The sequence below is a fragment of the Anabrus simplex genome, chromosome 3, assembly GCF_040414725.1.
Source record: "Anabrus simplex isolate iqAnaSimp1 chromosome 3, ASM4041472v1, whole genome shotgun sequence".
In the NCBI taxonomy this organism is placed as follows: domain Eukaryota; kingdom Metazoa; phylum Arthropoda; class Insecta; order Orthoptera; family Tettigoniidae; genus Anabrus; species Anabrus simplex.
The window spans coordinates 509,865,938-509,887,019 of NC_090267.1; the positions used below are offsets into that span (position 1 = coordinate 509,865,938).

Below are 21,082 nucleotides of genomic sequence, written 5' to 3' on the forward strand. Positions count from 1 at the left end.
GATTCATCGTCTAAATTTTGTGCACTTGAATTAGACATAATAGCCACAAGAATGACACAAATAAGCCAAGCTCCCGAAACACACTCTGTTCCTGTCCGTACACACGTACTTTCCTGCTCGTTTCACAGCTGAGAGTGAGCGATGACGCAACCACAGGCTATGTCGGAACGCAGCTGTGTTATCAATGCTTTGAAAGAAGAGCTCTTGACTTCAGTTCATAAGTAGTAAACAGTATGCTCACTAGAAGCATCTGACAGTGTCCTGGTGAAATAAGAGCTTGCTGGAAGAGCGCCTTCTCTTCCTAGCCACAGTGAAAACATACGCTCGTAGATTCTCCGAGCGCCGTCAGTAGCAATGAAATCAAGCGCCTGTAGAAACTACGGGCGGTGTCTCCAATGTGTTAACTGAACGTTATTGTCGACTGTCGGCTTCTTACTCCGAGTGTTATAGCTGTATGTTTGAGTTGGAGGTGGAACTGTTTGCAAAGGCGTGACTATGGGCTTATTTGTAGTACATGGATGGGAGCTACTATTGGCGAAGGAGAGAGAGGGGGATGTGTATTGCTGCGCGTATTATAACAGTGAGATGCCGTTGAACGGAGCGATATTACAGTGGGTGTGGCTAAGGGACTATTGGTTGCATTTGAATTAGAGGTAATGGCAGTGAGGGGAAGGGAGGGGAGTGTATTAGTTGTAGAGGAGGTAGGAGAGCTTATTGATTTGAGGTTGAAAATTTTTAAGAATATATTGGTGAGGGGAATTGATTCTTGTAATAGACATAAAGTCTGTTCGCACAAGGGGCTTTTTTTTAAATATCAATTATGTCGTTTAAGTTCTTATATTTCTTGAAATGTTGGTCAAGGAAAATGAATAAATTTTCATACTCAGTCATAAGTTTATTTTTGTTGACTTTTTTGAGGATATGAAGGTCTTGTTCTATTGTAGTAAATTTATGTCCTGTGTCCCTCATGAGGTTGGCCATTGTGGAAAATTTGTTATGTCTTTGAGCATTATAAAGCTCGGCGTATCTGGTGGAGAAGCTGCGGCCAGTTTGGCTAACATAAGAAAAATTACATCTGGAGCATTTTAGTCTGTATATCCCTGATCCAGAGTAACTATTGTCTGTGATGTTAATAGAGTTATGATTAAAGAATAAATTATGATTAGGGTTTTTTGTTGTATAGGCTATTTCTACATCGTGCTCCATTAGTGAATTGGTTATCGGATAAATACCGTGGTTACTGAACGTGAATTTAGCGTATTTTGGTTTAAGTCCGTTTATTTTTCAATTGTATCGCTGAACAGGTTTTTGGCACTTTTCTCAAGACAATGTATAGCCACTGGGCTTTCAGACAGGAATCTAGTATGGTATCTATTTTAATATTATCATATACAATTACGTTATCAAAACCAGAACAGAAGTTGTGCCTTTCATACATAAAGGCATAGGAGAACTGGGATTGCCTATTTATTACTGTTCTGGTCCTAATATAAGACTGGGAATTTTACATTTTTGTGTTAAAATGTCATAAAAACTGCAGTCATTTTATTTGCGCAATGTTACATTTAAAAAATTTGTATCATTTCCCACTAGTACTGACTTGTGCAGCGAGCGCGCTTTCCGGCTAAGTTCAAGGTCACGAATATCCATAATTTCTGACGTTTTCATGATATTTTTGCCTTTTCAATTTGATTGTGATTAGTGACGGGAAGAGTTGAACATAAGCATTTGAGAACTTTCGAGAATCAACACTTCCATTCAAAAACCATATTATCGATTTCAACAAAACCTTTAACCCCTCAGCGCCGACCTCTATACGTGGTATAGACCCATACATGGTTTCGCATTTACGGCTATAACGGCTATAGTTTTGGTGTTATGGATATGCAAATTGTTTTGTTTCCAAGAAGACATTTTTGGTTTTATCAGTGTTCTAAATAAGAACTGAAAATCGTTAAAGTGTAGTTGCTTTTGCAAGGATAAGTATTTGTCAATTACGTCTGAGCACTAATCCCTGCTTTTTTAATAGTCCGTTTGCTTCATTCTTTCCCACAGAAGAAAATAAAGAAATGATGATCTGAGAAGTTTGTCTTTTCGTGTGATGTTCTTTGCTCTCATTTTGTATTAAGAGTGCGGTTTATTTATTATATTTGTCTTTATTTCTCAGCTTGTAGTCTTTTCGTAACTCTCCACGAGTGCTCCGTGTAGGCATCAGTTAGTGCTGCTTTCTGTCATACGACACGGGAAGAAGTTGTGCATGGTATATATATCTCGTTTGAAAGACGATGTATCGACCTTTTAATCTGAAATATGTATCAAGTTAGTTTGATTCATCATAAATGTTATTCCCCTCATTCAGTTTCGTCCTGCCGCTTTCGGTCCCGTTGCAGCTTCATCAGCTTGTGTGACGCACCGCGCTCAATGGCTAGCTCCTGCTGAGAGTAACGTGCTTGAAATATTGTATAATTCAAATGAAAGTTTAGTCAGAAGTAGTAGTGGCAGTATTAGCAGTAGCGATAATGAAATAGATGATGTGGCTGTGGCCGATGCAGTGGTAAATGATGAGAGTGACGATGAGGAGGAACCAGTACTTGGAAATTTCGTGTACGAGACTATAGATACGCATACAGGTCAAAGGGAAGTTTTCAACAGTGAATTATGATTCCTAGATTCTCCAATAATATTTAGACAAGTCACAGGGACAAACATTGAGCAGTTATCTTATCAGTTTCAGCTGATGGAAGGTTTGTTTACGTAGTACAAAATACGCTTCTCGGGCGGGAAACGAAATATTCAAGGCCGGCGTGCATCAAATAATACAGTTCCAAGGTTGCAGGAAATACGTTTTATCAGGAAATTAGCACCCAAGAGTGAGAAATTCAAACCTCAGAGACGTTGTATCGCGTGTTCAAAACACGGTGAAAAGAAGACATCGGTGTACTGCTGCCAGGAGTGTGACTTGGGTCTCTGTCTCGAAGAGTGCTTCGAACTCTATCACAAGGAACTAAATTACTAAGGAAATGTGAAACAATTATGTAATTATCTTCATGTACATAGTTCTACCATAAGGAATACCAAATTTCGTGAATATCGGGCTACTCTTATACTAGTAGTAACGCTTTAAGTGAATCAATGTATTTCAGTCGCGCGTAGTTGAAATCTCATCCGGCCGCGGGGTAGGAAGCTCTTTAAACGGCTGCGACGCTGAGGGGTTAAAAGTCGACTTAGGCCTAATTTATGCAGTACAAGATTTCCAGAAACTGACTATGAACAGTATACCGGTGACCGAATTACAATGGAAGATTAATAAAAGAAGGGATTTTGCGATCATTTTGTATCTTATACGCTTTATTTTATTAGATTAGAGAATTAAAAACTGCTTGTGGCCGATTGCTGTTTGGCTTGGTGTTATTAGATTTTTCAAAGAGTTTGGCTGATCAAAGTTGTTGAACTGAAAGCAGTATTCACGGGAAACTGACGAAGTTTCACTGGTAAAACTGAACGTAAAGTATAGAGATTTTAACTCGCGTACCGCTAATTGATGTTTGAAGCCAGCCCCAGGGTCTAACTTGCCTGCCTCTCATTCAGAGTGCCCTAGTTCGATTCCCGGCCAGGTCAGGCATTTTTACCTGAATCAAGGTCCAAACAGCCTATGTGATTACCTTTAATTGAGGAGCTATCTAATGGTGAGATGGCGACCCGGTCTAGAGAGCCAGGAATTACGGCCTAGAGAATTTGTCACGCTGACCATGTGTCACCTCATAATCTGCAGGCCTTTGGGCTGAGCAGCGGTCACTTGGTAGACGAAGGATCATTGGGGCTTTAGTTTGGTTTGGTTTAGGAGTGTTGGTAAGATTATAATTACACATAGCAGTATTTACAATTAAGAGATGAAAGTATATGATTTTCCACCTGTTCAATACAAATTCAAATGTGATATACATTGAAATGTCACATTTTATTCATAAATATTAGGGACCGGTTTCGGCATATTTATGCCATCATCAGCCTAAAGTTAGATAAACAAGGACACAAGTAAATTACATACATGTCAATACACAAATAAACTTTCTACCATTTTTGCAATTCATAATAGCGTTGATATGTACAAAATTTTGAATATATAAAAACTCTCATATATACATACCTCTTATAAAATTTACGATAAAGGTAAAATTGATCTATTTACAGTTCTGTGATATCTGTTACCTAGTGATGTTTTTTGTTACAATTGTGTGTAAGATAACAAAAGACGTCTTTTAAAATACTTCTGTCTGAACAGCTTATACATCTAATAAAATTTGGGGTATTGACATTCCTATAGTATTAACATTTTTAGACCAATTTAACTTGGCTTACCACCTATATTCCAATGAGGAACTATTTTTAACAAACATTAAATAACAAATAGCTGTTCCCTTTTATAATATAACAATACTGGACACTGTTACTAATTTTATTTACATGAGTATTTTCACATGATAGAACGTCTAAAAATTTTAATACTGTAGGAATGTCAATACCCCAAATTTTATTAGGTGTATAAGCTGTTCAGACAGAAGTATTTTAAAAGACGTCTTTTGTTATCTTGCACACAATTGTAACAAAAAACATCACTAGGTAACAGATATCACAGAACTGTAAATAGATCAATTTTACCTTTATCGTAAATTTTATAAGAGGTATGTATATATGAGAGTTTTTATACATTCAAAATTTTGTACATATCAACGCTATTATGAATTGCAAAAATGGTAGAAAGTTTATTTGTGTATTGACATGTATGTAATTTACTTGTGTCTTGTTTATCTAACTTGAGGCTGATGATGGCATAAATATACCGAAACCGGTCCCTAATATTTATGAAAAAAAATGTGACATTTCAATGTATATCACATTTGAATTTGTATTGAACAAGTGGAAAATCATATACTTTCATCTCTTAATTGTAAATCTTTTTTCAATACGGACCAGTTATGAAGTTTTTAACATTAAATAAGAAAGCCTACCAGACAAAAAACAAAGTTCATCTTTATATGAATTTACGTATCAAGATAGGGAAGTTAGGCAAGGACATAAAATTTATTAAGCAATGTATCACCAATAAATTGACTCCTAATTTTAAAAAAAACAGAAAACGGAACATTCTAGAACATCAGAGAAAGGTACATCTAAGAACCAACAAGCTTTGGCTTCAGAACGAGCTTAAAATTTTACATAAGAAGAAATCATTTCTTAATAATCGCCTATATGAAACCCATCTCGAAGTCACCACAATGCTATCAACAGCACAATGGAACATTTTCCAAGATAACGTTCACAACAGGCTAACCACAATCCTTTCCCAGAAGCAGCACACCTTGGACAATAAATTTCATACCCTTCTCAATAAAGCCAATGCAGACAACAAGCCGCGAGGTTAACATGCAAACCCAACACTTATCCGAATTCCATCCACCATTCATTAATCTGTCCGAAACCAACTTTGACAAAGAAGAAATCGATATCCTATCGAAAGGACCCAAACACAATTGGCCCAACTTTAATGTAGCAAACATAGCCAAAACATTGGCAATAGTGGCAGAAGCAGCTATCAATAAAACGCCCATTGACATCCAAGATGAAACCAGACATGAAACTAAAAAGCAAATAAATAATATTTTCAGTACACCAACACGGCTTATAAATCCCACACAACTTACAGATAGGAAAAAAGATTCTTCAACTCAAGGACAAAATTAAAAACTCAGAAATCATTATCACCAAAGCAGATAAAGGGAACGCTACTGTTGTAATGAATCAAGCAGACTACATCGAAAAGACAAAAGCCTTTTTCACAGATGAATCCTTTATAGTTATTGACAAAGACAATTAAAACAGATACTTAAAAACACAAATTTTTTACTAACAGACAGCGAAAAGAACAAATTGATCAACATGAATCCTGGTTTGCCAACTGTTAAAGCACAGCCCAAAATTCATAAAGATGGAATCCCCATACGCCCCATAGTAAATTTCAGACCGAGCCCACTTTACAAAACAGCTCAATTTATTCAAGAGTTTTTGAGCAAACACTACACTTTCCAGGCAAACAAATCCATTAAAAATACCCTTGAATTAATCCAACGTTTGAACAACTTTAAACTACAACCATACCATACCATGCATTCATTTGACATCACCAACATATACACAAATATTAAACCGGAGAAAGTTATATCAATTATTTCAAGAAATTTACGATCTCATAGCCAGCTCAGCCAACTTGAAATAGCAGATTTCATGTCTTTACTGAAATTGTTAAATAACAACAATTATTTCACGTTCAACAAAGTAATATACAAACAGGACGGACTAGCCATGGGTTCACCGGCATCTGGTATTCTTGCCAATATATACCTGGATTTCCTTGAGTACACTAAAACAGAAAAGGATAAGAAATTCAACAATATAGTCTTTTGGTCCAGATTTGTCGATGATACATTTATCATAATGGATCAATGCAACACCGATGCAATTGCCACCTTAACACACCTTAATGACATTGATACGAATATTAAGTTCACTATAGAATTCGAAACCATTAAGACCCTCAACTTTTTAGATTTAACTATTACCAGATTCCCAACCACCTTTAAATATAAAATCTATAGAAAACCGACGCATACAGCCACAACCATTCATCAAGACTCTTCACATCCCCCTTGCCATAAACGTGCCACCTATAATAGTCTAGTACACCGAGCCTATAATATCCCCATATCCAAAGCAGATCTTAACAAAGAACTTAATACTATACGTAATATTGTACTGCATAATGGTTTTAATCATGGTTTCATAGAAAGTATAATACGTAAATTTAAACACCGATCCAAAACTTGCCTACAGAAAGAAAAAATGAAACCAGTAACATATGCAACTTTTACATTTAACCCGGATATTTACCGTGTAACTAACCTATTCAAAAAGAAGGACGTGTATATCGCCTTTAAAACCGATAACAGAAATCTTGATATATTCCACAACTCCAGCCGTGTCAACTTTCTTAACCCTTTCGACAGGTCAGGCGTATACAGATATCACTGCAACGACTGTTCCAGCAGTTATTTTGGACAAACAGGGAGATCCTTCAAAATTAGGTACAACGAACATATTAATGCCATTAAATACAAAAGATTCTCAGCCATAAGACAGCATACGCACAATTACAAACACAGTTTCTATGGGATTGACAACGATTTAGATATCATCGAAGTTATGAATAAAGGGCTTCTTTTAGACCTTACAGAGCAGTGCTTTATTCATTTGGACCAATATTACAACCCTAATTTTAATCTTAATGAGATATCTGAAAAACTGACTATCTTATTCGTACTTATTTCAATTATTAATAAGCTCAAAATGCCTAAAGATCAGCCATTATATAAAACAGTTTGCAACATGTTAACGTACATGTTAACGTATTACCCCTACCGAAATCCACGCCCTCCCGACCCCTACTCGCCTCTTCCTGCAACCTCTTCCCCTCCACCTACATGACACGCCCCATTCCCCGCTAGTACTTGCGGCTTGTTGCCTCACACATCGCACGCTAGTATCCCACGTTAGTTCCTCTTTAGCCTTCTGCTGGTTATGTGGTGCATGAGGTGAGTTTCTATTTCAAAAACTGTTTATTTCCTATCGTGATCTCTTTACGTTATATTGATATAGTTTTAAATCTTTTTTAGGTCCGTTTTGAACCAAGATCCCTCTAGAATTGCATTTGACCACCTGATGACATAGTGTCTTGTGAGCTCATACTCGTCAAACTACAGCCTCAGCCACTTACATGTTCTTTTTACTTCTGAGATTTAGAAACTTAAAACCATCTTGCAACCTGACAACTAAGCTACCGCTATATTTCAAGCAACATTTATTTGATTCTTAAAGCTGACCAATTTAACTTGGCTTACCACCTATATTCCAATGAGGAACTATTTTTAACAAATATTAAATAACGAACAGCTGTTCCCTTTTATAATATAACAATACTGGACACTGTTACTAATTTTATTTACATGAGTATTTTCACATGATAGAAGTCTAAAAATTTTAATACTGTAGGAATGTCAATACCCCAAATTTTATTAGGTGTATAAGCTGTTCAGACAGAAGTATTTTAAAAGACGTCTTTTGTTATCTTGCACACAATTGTAACAAAAAACATCACTAGGTAACAGATATCACAGAACTGTAAATAAGAGTTTTTATACATTCAAAATTTTGTACATATCAACCCTATTATGAATTGCAAAAATGGTAGAAAGTTTATTTGTGTATTGACATGTATGTAATTTACTTGTGTCCTTGTTTATCTAACTTTAGGCTGATGATGGCATAAATATGCTGAAACCGGTCACTAATATTTATGAATAAAATGTGACATTTCAATGTATATCACATTTGAATTTGTATTGAACAAGTGGAAAATCATATACTTTCATCTCTTAATTGTAAATCGTTTTCAATACGGACCAGTTATGAAGTTTTTAACATTAAACATAGCAGTATTTCGTTTTTGTGATGTTTAACCAAATTGCTTATGGTTTCCATTTGTTCCCAGATTTTCTGTTTTCCCGTGTTGTACTTTTTTTTTTTCCATGGTCACTCCAAAACCGGAGGATCGAGGTTCCACTGTATATAGAAAGACAGGAACATTAAAAAAAAAAAGGAACATGTTATAGGATAAACTTATCAACTGGAATGAACAAATTCTGATGAAGTTGAAAATCAGAAATGAGCTTGTCAGGGGCTGAGAACAGATGGACGTGGAACAACAGAGATTGATGAGGACATGGCCCATCTATTCAAAGATGGCAGTGTATGACGATGTCGAGATTTTCCTTGTCCTTTTGTGGTTCCACGTTTTTCCGTGGCTTCTCTTCTACTGCTACCTCCCCACTACACTGCCCTATCATTGTGTTCATACTATTATGTGTTTTTCTTTTTCATGTTCATGTTCTTACCATTGGTATATTTCTTTGCTGGGGTAGCATATAAGTTTTTACAAACCTTTCAAGTGCTTCAGAGTGTCTCTTATTTCCTGCCATCTCTGCTGGGCTCCCGTAACATCCATCTTGTTCACAGCAAGAACAGCTGGCTTATCCAGTAAGTCCTCACGGTAAAGTTCCACTTCCTATACAAATGAAAATAATAATGTCATTCCCTAACCACTAAACAAAATGGTAGCACAAAAAAGCTTGACAGAGAGAGAATTATTATATGAATCAGTATATCGTCTTCACTCATCTCTAACAACACCCCTCTCTTAATTTTTGTCCATTATCAGGGAAAAACGTTATTGAAAAAAAAACAGAGCAGAATCAGGGGGAAAATATAACCACTCCTTCTGATTGTTGGATTGCCCATCAACTCTTCTGCATAGTTTACTTGAAAGGAAGAAGAGGACATCAAAACTCTGAGATTTGCCAGCAGTATTGTTATTTTATCCGAGTCTGCAGAAGATCTGGAGAAACTGCTGAATGGTATGGAGTACATGATAAAAATATATAAATCCAAAACAAAGGTAAATGTCACTTACGTAACGTGTTTCTGGCCCTCTCCAGCTATATTTTTGAACCAGCATTCGTGCTGTGGAAATTGGTGTAATTCGGAAATTATTTCTGAATTGTCTTCCACTATTATTTCCTGTGTGACTTATGTCACATACTTTATTTTTATATCATCTACGTCCCAAGGGCTAAACTCTTATATTTTAATGTCTTCTTATGTATTTCTTTAACTTGCCACGAAGTATGATTTTTTGTCCCAAGGCGGTGGCGCTACCCTTGAGAACGAGTCTGTCCCTCTCCCTCTCTCTAGCCAATCACGGTGCACGTGCATAATTAGATGGGCTTCTACCTGTTGTAAGCTTTTTCTACCATGAGTATTCACTTGAGCATGATGAAAGCAGGACGTGTTTCGTACCCACTTCCAGATCTCGTTCCGACCTACACGATGGATCCTGGATAACTTAATTCAGCGTGAGGGTTTTCACCCTCGGAAGTTCCTTTCTTTTGACTCAGGAGAACGTCCTCTCATTTTGGATATTGAATTTGGTAACTACTGGACAAGGTCATCTATGTGAGTAATTGATGCTAACGTGTTTCTGCAAGTTTCAAACCAACCAGTAAGTTCCTTCATGATTTCTATCTTATACTGCCTTCTAACTCCGTGAAAGATGATATATGGGAATATATTCTTCTCAGAACTTTTCGTGTGATTCGGACTTTCAAAAGTACCCATCTTTGCATCTCTTAATGTTAGCCAAGGCTATTCACTAAATTGGGTTTCTTGCTTGTATCTAGCTTTTATCTCCCAACAGCTTCTTGGAATATGAGTGTAGTAATTTTAATTATGTTACAACCACATTGAGTAAAATGAGTTATTATTATTATTAAATAACTTTTGGGGGAGGCATAAGTTATATTTCTCTATTGTTTTGAATAGGTGAAGCTGATAAAATTTAATCAACGAATAACCCTATTAGGTGACTTCAAGAAATTACCCTATTGAAAGATTAAATACCATGAGAGATTTCACCTGGGTTCAGTTTTTCTTTTATATGCTAATTTCTGCTTGTCCTTTATTTTGTATAATATTGTAATTTTGGTATTTTAAATCTCGCATTTTCTTTTCTTTTCTCCTCTCTATGGAGCATTCGGGCGTTTTGTGGTTGCTATATGCCGACGGTGTGTTTACGTCGTCACAGCAACAAGTTGTGATGGTAATGCTTTTTGTTTAGTTGTGGATCGAGTTGAATTGGAATGAATGAGTTTTGGTTGGAATGGTCCTGCATCTTGGTGAAGTATCCTCTAGTGATTCTTGCATTTAAGTTACTTAATTTGTCTTTCTTTCCTCACTTTTGCTTGTTTAATCTGTCCTTCGGATGAGTTGCGTCAATTTATTGTTTTGATCCCTGAGACAAGAACTTGATTCCCGTGTGCAAACTCCGTGGTAGTCTGACTCATTGGCTGAATGGTCAGCGTACTGGCCTTCGGTTCAGAGGCTCCCGGGTTCGATTCCCGGCCGGGTCGGGGATTTTAACCTTCATTGGTTAATTCCAGTGGTTCGGGGGCTGGGTGTTTGTGCTATCCCCAACATCCCTGCAACTCACACACCACACATAACACTATCCTCCACCACAATAACACGCAGTTACCTACACATGGCAGATGCCGCCCACCCTCATCGGAGGGTCTGCCTTACAAGGGCTGCACTCGGCTAGAAATACCACACGAAATTAAATTTTAAAAACTCCGTGGTAACGTTAAAAATTAAATAATTGGAAAAGAGGTTCAACCTATTCAATACATAAGAGAAAGAAATGTAGTGATTACATTCTTATTTAATAGTAATTAGAAATGGGACCGGTTTCGACCCTAGTCCAGGTAATAATAATAACAACGTAAACGTTTCCACCTTTTCAATACTAAAATATATTCATAAAATTATAAATTACACGGTACTAGTTTCAACCCATCTAGCCGTAATGGAGCAAAGATCACTTTTGGCGAAATCCTAAGAAAATGTTATTTTAAAGAATAACAAGTGAAATGAGATGTTATTATGGTAATAGTTAATAATACAAGGAATATACATACTAAGAGGTTTTTAACAAAGAATAAAGTATAAATGGGGTGTTGTAAAAATTATAATCATGGAAATCAGTAAGTTCTTGTATTGAAAAGAAATATGGCTTAGGAAGAGGGCTTAAGGTGGGGCTGAAGGGTGCGGGAGAAAGTGTAAATGTCTTGGAAAAGTACCTTTGATTAAATTTAGGATTGAGTTTAGGTTGGCTGCATTATTGTTTCTGAGGAAAGTGATAAATAGATCGAAGAGTATGTTGGGTTTCTCTGAGATTTCATTGAGATTGTGACTGGCATTAAAGTATTGGTCTAGGTGTATGTAGTAATTTTCCATTATGTTCAGTAAAGGGCCCTTGTTTGCTAATACAAGGATGTCCATGTCTTGTTCAATATTGGTGAAATTATGGTTATAATCTTGCATGTGTTGGCCGATGGCTGAAAATCTGTTGTATTTTATTGCGTTAGTGTGCTCGTGGTATCTGATAATGAAGTTTCTCCCGGTTTGCCCGATGTAGGTTTTTTTACAGGTGGTACATTTGATCCTATAAACTCCTGATTTTAAAAAACTGCTGGTCTTGTTGATGTGTGAAGTATTGTATAAAACGTTCATATTCTTATTGTTGGTTTTGAAGGCTATTTTAACGCCTTGTTTCTTAAAGATGTTGGTTAACTTGTAGCTATCATTGTTGAACGTGAAGGTGGAAAATGTTAGAGGTTTGGTTATTTCTTTTTTGAGGGTAGTTTTTGGGCGATGTTTGTGTTTATTGATTATCCTTTCTATAAAATGATTGCTGAAGCCGTTGAATTTTGCGATTCCGCGGATTATGTTGAGTTCGTTTTTTAGATCTTTATTGGAGATAGGTATGCTGAAGGCCCGGTGAACTAGGCTGTTGTATGTGGCTCGTTTGTGGGACTGGGGGTGCACTGAATCTTGGCGAATGGTGGAGGCTGTTTGAGTGGGTTTTCTGAAAATTTTATAACTGAAAGAATCTGAGTTTCTAGTGATGGTTAAATCTAGAAAGTTGATTTTTTGATTTGATTCAGATTCTATTGTGAATTTGATATGAGGATCAATATTGTTGAGTCTTAAGAGGGTGGTGGGTGCGTTAATTGATTTCTCATTCATGATTACAAAGACATCGTCGACATATCTGGCCCAAAAGAGAATGTTTTCGAATTCGTTGTCAATTTTGGTGTATTCGAGGAAGTCCAGGTATATTTCTGCTAAGATACCTGAGGCCGGTGACCCCATTGCCAAACCATTTTGTTGATATATGACATTGTCAAAAGTGAAGAAGTTATTGTCGATGATAAGTTTTAATATTGTGATAAAGTCTTGTATCTCTAGTTTGCTTAAGTGGCTGTTTTTGTTTAAATTGTTTATAATTATCGGAATTAATTTTGATACTTGTATGCTTGGGTATATGTTTACAATATCGAAAGAGTGGATGGAGTGATCAGGTTGCAAATTGAACTTGTTTAGTTTTTCTACTAGCTCAGATGTGTTTTTAATAGACTTCTTGGATAAGAATTGATAATTTTTTCTTAAGAAACATTGGATGAATTGTGATATTTTGTATAAGGGGCTCAGTCTATAGTTGATAATTGGCCGGATGGGAATTCCGGTTTTGTGAATTTTGGGAAGAGCTTTAGCAGTGGGGAGTCCTGGGTTCATATGTATGAGTTTGGATTTTTCCTGTTCGGTAAATAAAAATGAAGTGTTTTTAAGAGTTTGTTTAAGTAGTTTTTGAATTTTTTGGGTGGGGTCTTTTTTGATTATGGAAAATGAGCTGTCTGTGAAAAAGTTTTTTGTTTTTTCAATATATACTTTTTTATCCATGATAACTGTTGCATTGCCTTTGTCAGCTTTGGTTACGATGAGTTCGTTGTCTTTAATTTTCTTCTTGAGGGCGTATATGCGCTTTTGTTCAGCAATTTTTTCTCTATTAATGAGGTTATTTGCGGGGTTGGTTAAATTGGGGAGGATATCAGTCAGTTTCCTTTTAACATCAGTTCTAACCTCATTTTGCGTGTCTTCCGGCATTTTGCTGATGGCTAGCTCTGATTCTGTGATCATAGTAGCGGCTATGTTGAGGCTGTTCAAGTTTGGCCAGTTGTGTTTCGGTCCTTTGGATAAAGTTAAGTGTTCACTTTCACTTAAGGGCGTGTTAGATAGATTTACAACAGCTGGATGAAACTGCGTATGATCGAACGTGTTACTATTGGAGTTTCTAGTTTGTTGGTTATGTAGTTGGCAGTTTTTTAGCCTGTTGAGTTTATTCTCCAAATTTGACTGTTTTTTGGCTAGTTCGTAGAATAATTTGTTCTCTACTTCTTGATAGAATAGTGTCCATTGTGCGTTTGAAAGTAGTTTAGTCGCTGCGAGGTGAGTGTCGTATAATTTCTGATTCAAAAAAGATTTTTTCCTGTACAAGAATTTAATTTCGTCTCTTAACCATATTTTGTTTGTTTTGTTTTGAGTTTTGATGGTTTGAGGTGAAGTCCGATGTTTCTTTTTATTGCTTCTTAGAAAATTAGGTGTCAAGTTAAGTGATATACATTGCTTTAGGAAATCGATGTCTTTGCGTAATTTGGCTATCTTTAATTTTAGGCCTAGATATTGAAAGGCTTTCTGTTTTGCCTGGTAAGCTACATCATTAATGGTTCACCGGGCCTTCAGCATACCTATGTCCAATAAAGATCTAAAAAACGAACTCAACACAATCCGCGGAATCGCAAAATTCAACGGCTTCAGCAATCATTTTATAGAAAGGATAATCAATAAACACAAACATCGCCCAAAATACTACCCTCAAAAAAGAAATAACCAAACCTCTAACATTTTCCACCTTCACGTTCAACAATGATATCTACAAGTTAACCAACATCTTTAAGAAACAAGGCGTTAAAATAGCCTTCAAAACCAACAATAAGAATATGAACGTTTTATACAATACTTCACACATCAACAAGACCAGCAGTTTTTTAAAATCAGGAGTTTATAGGATCAAATGTACCACCTGTAAAAAAACCTACATCGGGCAAACCGGGAGAAACTTCATTATCAGATACCACGAGCACACTAACGCAATAAAATACAACAGATTTTCAGCCATCGGCCAACACATGCAAGATTATAACCATAATTTCACCAATATTGAACAAGACATGGACATCCTTGTATTAGCAAACAAGGGCCCTTTACTGAACATAATGGAAAATTACTACATACACCTAGACCAATACTTTAATGCCAGTCACAATCTCAATGAAATCTCAGAGAAACCCAACATACTCTTCGATCTATTTATCACTTTCCTCAGAAACAATAATGCAGCCAACCTAAACTCAATCCTAAATTTAATCAAAGGTACTTTTCCAAGACAATTACACTTTCTCCCGCACCCTTCAGCCCCACCTTAAGCCCTCTTCCTAAGCCATATTTCATTTCAATACAAGAACTTACTGATTTCCATGATTATAATTTTTACAACACCCCATTTATACTTTATTCTTTGTTAAAAACCTCTTAGTATGTATATTCCTTGTATTATTAACTATTACCATAATAACATCTCATTTCACTTGTTATTCTTTAAAATAACATTTTCTTAGGATTTCGCCAAAAGTGATCTTTGCTCCATTACGGCTGATGATGACCCCTAGATGGGTCGAAACTAGTACCGTGTAATTTATAATTTTATGAATATATTTTAGTATTGAAAAGGTGGAAACGTTTACCTTGTTATTATTATTACTTATATATTATTCTCAGTTCAATACGGACCAAAAACATGAAATTCATAACCATTAACCTAGTCCAGGTCATCGTCAGCCGTTCAAAACATAAAAAAACATGAAAAAACAATGCATATGAAAAAGAAAAAGATTAAGTGAACTCTGGATCGGTATAAGATGAAATATAAATTGAGGTAGAAATTATGAGTCACTTAAAAGAAAACAGTGCGTAATATTATGAATGGTAGTACGGCATACGCAATGATAGGTAAAGTATCACAATGTTTATGAATAGTGGAGAACGGTCAAATGGGTCAGTTTTTACACTCTGTCAGGTACAAAGTCACAACACTATCGAACAACATATGAAGATCCGTAAATATGTTGAAGTCGCAGACAAATAGATTTATAGAAACAAACTGCCAGCTCCCGGTGATCAGCGCGGCACTTTCAAGGTCATGCGCTGTGGTCTTGAACGCCAAAGTAGAATGGAGAATATCCTGAAGATCCAGTATTTGCCTCGGTTGCGGGAAGTTAAGTACGTATATATAGAAATATACAACGCAACTCAGTATAATTATACCGCACCCTTCAGCCCCACCTTAAGCCCTCTTCCTAAGCCATATTTCATTTCAATACAAGAACTTACTGATTTCCATGATTATAATTTTTACAACACCCCATTTATACTTTATTCTTTGTTAAAAACCTCTTAGTATGTATATTCCTTGTATTATTAACTATTACCATAATAACATCTCATTTCACTTGTTATTCTTTAAAATAACATTTTCTTAGGATTTCGCTGGTCCCATTTCTAATTACTATTAAATAAGAATGTAATCACTACATTTCTTTCTCTTATGTATTGAATAGGTTGAACCTCTTTTTCAATTATTTAATTTTTAACGTTAATACTTTCAATACGGAACAATAAAATTTTTATCTTTAAACTCCGTGGTAGTCGTTTACAGTGACAAGGTATAACTAAATTAATTGTATTGATTGAAAAGGTTGATGAAATCTTATCTTAAGGGTAAATTCAAATTAAATTGCAAGAAACATGTTAGGTACTCTGACTATTCAAGCATTTATCGGTAGTTTTAAAGGTAAAGTTATAGTATCATTTAATTTTTCTTTCTTCGTCCGGCTGGGTGTGTTTAAAATCTAGTCCCTATAATTTAATTGATTTTTAATTAGTGATTTGTATTTCCTTTTGAGGACGCTTTCCCCACTAATGATGTTATTTATCTTTATTTTAATTAATTAAATACATATTTAATATTCCCAGTGAACAGCTTGTTTTCTTTAGTAGCATTTCAACAATTTATTACCGTGCCAAAGTTTTATTTAGTCTGTGGATCTCTGGGGTAATTATCTGTACTACTTGAAGTAAGTTTGATTGTTTTTTTTTTTAAATTAGTGGTTATGTTCTGGGTTTTTATGTTTACTTGACTATATTTGACTAGTACCAGCTGATAGTCGGTAAGGCTGGTACAGTAATTGAGTGCAGTCAAACAAAGTCAGGTGATGTAGAAAATATTAGATTAGGAAATGAAGTCTTAAAGGAAGTAGATGACAACTGTTACTTGAGTAGCAGAATAACTACTGACATCAGAAGTAAAGAGGACATAAAATGCAGACTAGCACACCAGCAAGGCAGGCCTTTCTTAACCCAATAGCTTCAAATGTAATGGTCCCCCGTGCTTGCTCAGAAATCAGATTTAAATCGCCCTCAACACGAGTAAGCCACCCGCCGGTCAGAACTACCATGCACTGCTGTGAAATAAATGCCATCAATGGAATAGCAACCACAATTTTCATGCATGATTTTCAGTGAAGCAATCAAAATAATTGCATTCACCAATAATGACGTCAGAATAACGATTTTGTGTGGTAGATCTTGAAACATTCGGGTATATATAGAGGCACTTAACGCTTTTTGGGGTCTCAATACATTTATATTTGCTCCAAGAGGCTTATGAACCTGCGATATCAAAATGCACAGGGCAAAGTAGGCCTTAATTTCATCCTCATTAGTGTCAGACCACTTGTCATCGTCTATTCTTTTTTCCTATCTGGGACCAGTAATTGGTCTGTAGCGTAAAGATTTGTCACTCACGAAATGTTGGAAAACGAGTCTATAAACTCCAAAACGCAGACAAGTCTGATACAGAATTATCTAAATATCTGTCTCTCAGATCTCCTGAGACCCCTGCAGAGCGTGTAAATTGATGAAAAATTGGTTGGTTATCACTATTACTAATCCACAGCCAGTCACTATGGTTTGCTTTTGCACGCAGGGATTTAGGTATGATTTCAGTCAATTTCACTCAAAATTTCTTCTTCAATATTATTATCATCACCATCACTGTTCTCCGAATCACTGTCTAAAACACTTTCAATTAACTCAGCAATAGCATTGCCGACTACGCACAGAGCCATGACTGACACACCTAATGAAATGTTTGTGCGTTCAGTGGCTACAATTAGGCAATAAATTATGGTACAAGTTCTTCGAAGCATAGCTCTAAATAAACCACATTCCCGTTCTGTTCACAGAAGTTTGCAAAAGGGAAACCCTTGCAGGGGTGATCAAAATATACGACTCGGTGCGGCGCATGAACATCTCGTAATTTGAGTTGAAGGCCTAGCCAATGCTCGCATGAACGTCATGTCAAATGAGTGGGTTTAGAAAAGAAATTTGCTTCGAACATTGATGTAGGAATGAGAAAAGTTTTTGAACACTTTCGTCTGAAGCGTGGCATTGTATGGAAGTGAAAGATGGACAGTAACTAATACAGAAAGAAAGAAAATAGAACCTTTTGAAATACTGTGTTACAGAAGAATGCTGAATGTAAGATGGCTAGATCAAATAACAAAATGATGAGATAATGAGCTGAATTGGTGAGAGGAGAACGATTTGGTGAAATTAGCTGAAAGAAAAGACAGAATGATAGGACACACAAGACACCCAGAACTTGTTCGGTTAGCTTTTGAAAGAAGTGTAGGTGGTAGGAGTAGACCAAGGCATGAATATGGCAAATAGTAGATCTAAGATGTAGTAGTTATGTAGAAATGAAAAGGATAGCACAGGACAGGGTGGCACGAAGAGCTGCACCAAACCAGTCTATGGACTTCAGACCCAAGCAACAACAACTCGCTACACCTTTAATAAAGGTCCAAGATATTAGAATGTAGCCTTTCAGCACAGTCTGCCATTAAAACTCTGCCAGCTATAAGGGCCACTTACTAGGCATGCTGATGGAAAAGTATTGGGAGAAAGGCAAGAATCTGGTCATTGTATTAATGGATATAGAAAAGGCCTATGATAGTGTTATTAGAGATAAGATCTGAGAGTGCCTGAGGAAAAGAAAGGACTGGTAAGGAAAATTCAGATGTTGTACAAAGACTGTACTAGCTGAGTACAAATTGGGGAAGGTTGATCATCATGGTTTGAGACCAGGAGTGGAGTTCAGCAAGGAAGTGCACTGTCCCCACTACTGTTCATCACTGTTAGGACAATATCATGAAGAACGTCAAGGTAAAGTTAGGTGAACTGAATGCAGTGGGCTTTGCTTATGATATCATGATTTGGGGTGAAACAGAAGAGGAAGTACAGACCAGACTCAATGTATGGAAATCCCAGTTCCAGTAACATAACCTCTACATCAGCAAGACCAAGACAGTGGTGATGGCAGTCAACAGAGAAGGGCGTCCAGCAAGAGTAAAACTAGGAGACCACCAGCTAGAGTGTGTGGATAGTTTTCCTTACCTTGGAAGTGTAATCTCCAGTGATAATTTGGCCAGAAAGGAAATTACAAACAGAGTGCAAAAGGGATCAGAATTCTACCAACAAGTAAGAACACTTTTATGGGATGACATGATTCCAAAACCGGCCAAACTGATGATGTTTAACAGCTATTTCATACCAATATTGACCTATGGTATTGAAGCGTGCACCCTCACAAAAAGAGATTCATCAAGACTGCAAGCATCAGAGATGAAATTTCTTAGATCCACCATTAAGAAGACCAAGATGTACAAGTTGAGAAATGAGGAGGCGAGGAAAGAAGCGAGAATAAAAACATCCCTATTAGACCGAAATGGCACATCCAGACTACGGTGGTATGGGCATGTGATGAGGATGGAGCCTACAAGAACAGCCAGAATAAGTTTGGAAAGACAGATGGATGGGAAAAAACCTGCAGGAAGACCTAAAACCTGATGGATGGACATGATCAAGGTTGATCTAGTTGCCAGAGGATGGACAGTGGATGATGTTCTCCATGACAAGTTGTATATGGACAGGAAGAAGTGGAAGAGACTCATAAACGGTACCCGGGAAACTGGAACTGTACAATGATGATGATGATGATGATTATGATGACTAGGCCACTCAGCCATTCCCCATGGTTCAATAACTAGGACATGACTATAGTAACCCCCAATCAGCTTACAACGTATCAAATATCAACTTGAAAAATCATCCAAAACATGCTTTGCTTACTTTGTTGAGAAGAAGAACAGTCTCCACACAGGAACGATGCTTGTGCTTAGGGCTGAGCTGGAAGCCTTCAATATCAACCACAAACAATAGCAACTTTGTTCTTTCAACATGCTTCATAAAACTGTGGCCCAGTCCAATGTTAGCATGAGCACCCTCTATCAGACCAGGCAGGTCAGCCATTGTAATCTGCCGATAATCTGGATATTCCAGGACTCCAATGTTAGGTTTGATTGTAGTAACTGAAAAAATATACACAACACCTCAAAAAGAATAAGAATCAGATTTTAGTGTACATCATCATTTGTTCATTACCAGTTTATAGTATCAAGCATAACCTACCAAGTAAAATTCTATAAAAATGGGTAGATACCAGTTTAAGTCTCAAGTATATCTGTGGAAGGCAAAAAAGCCAGGATGTATGCAGTTCATCATGCTGATAGATATATCTGTGTACCTATGTCATAATGGCAAATATGCAACAACAACTTCGCTGACAAACTTATTTTTCTTTAAAAAAAGTACAAAACATGAGATGTCAAGGTTTTTTATTTAAGTTAGGTGTGGAAGATAAGTGCAAAATGATTCTTGGCTATATGCTACTGCATACAGTACAGGGTGTATATGTTGTTGATATTGTCCTGTTTGTATTAAATTATGTATGTAGACATTAGTTCTTAATTACTGATTCTGCCATTTGTCATGTTTGCATCATATACTAAATGAAATAAATGAAGTGATTCAAATTTTATTAACTCTTGCCTGGCATGGATATGTTTCAATTTTTTTTTTTCTTTTCTTTTCTTTTTACGATACTTGACCATCCGTCTCAAAAATTGACCACTTCAGTTCTACACATATCACATGTCTTTGTCAGTCGAAATTACTATATATGAAGTAACTGGAAATTCTAAATGGATTATTAACCCTCTTAGTGCCGACTCCCTTACTGCCGTGGTTGCTAAGAATGCCAGAGAGAAAATGCCTATTATGCAGCACCGAAGATAAAAGCATATCCTATCTTCACTTTTCAAGATATCTCATTGTAGTTTATATTTTCTTGTAGCTAAGTGATACCTTAGTGATTATATTAACATCACGAAAATAATTCATATTTCCGAGCAAAAAATTAAGTGTGTTCATGCAATTTTTGAAAAATTTTAAAATTCAAATTTGGATCTCAGTACATCCTAGTATTTGGATCGTAATC

General features: G+C 36.3%; 1 protein-coding gene across 3 annotated transcripts in view; it reads right to left on the reverse strand.

Moving 5' to 3' along the window:
- The window catches only part of LOC136866601 (GTP-binding protein 10 homolog), a 126,219-nt gene that overhangs the window by 14,920 nt on the left and 90,217 nt on the right, over nucleotides 1-21,082 (reverse strand). For all 3 annotated transcript variants that reach the window (XR_010859567.2, XM_067143714.2, XM_067143713.2), the window contains 2 exons: nucleotides 19,876-20,114; nucleotides 9,052-9,175 (listed from right to left, as the gene is read on the reverse strand). Coding sequence is in view for 2 of the 3 variants with exons in the window: in XM_067143714.2 (XP_066999815.2) it covers nucleotides 9,052-9,175; nucleotides 19,876-20,114 (363 nt within the window). In the remaining variant the exon portion in view is untranslated. The remainder of the gene's footprint in view (nucleotides 1-9,051; nucleotides 9,176-19,875; nucleotides 20,115-21,082) is intronic.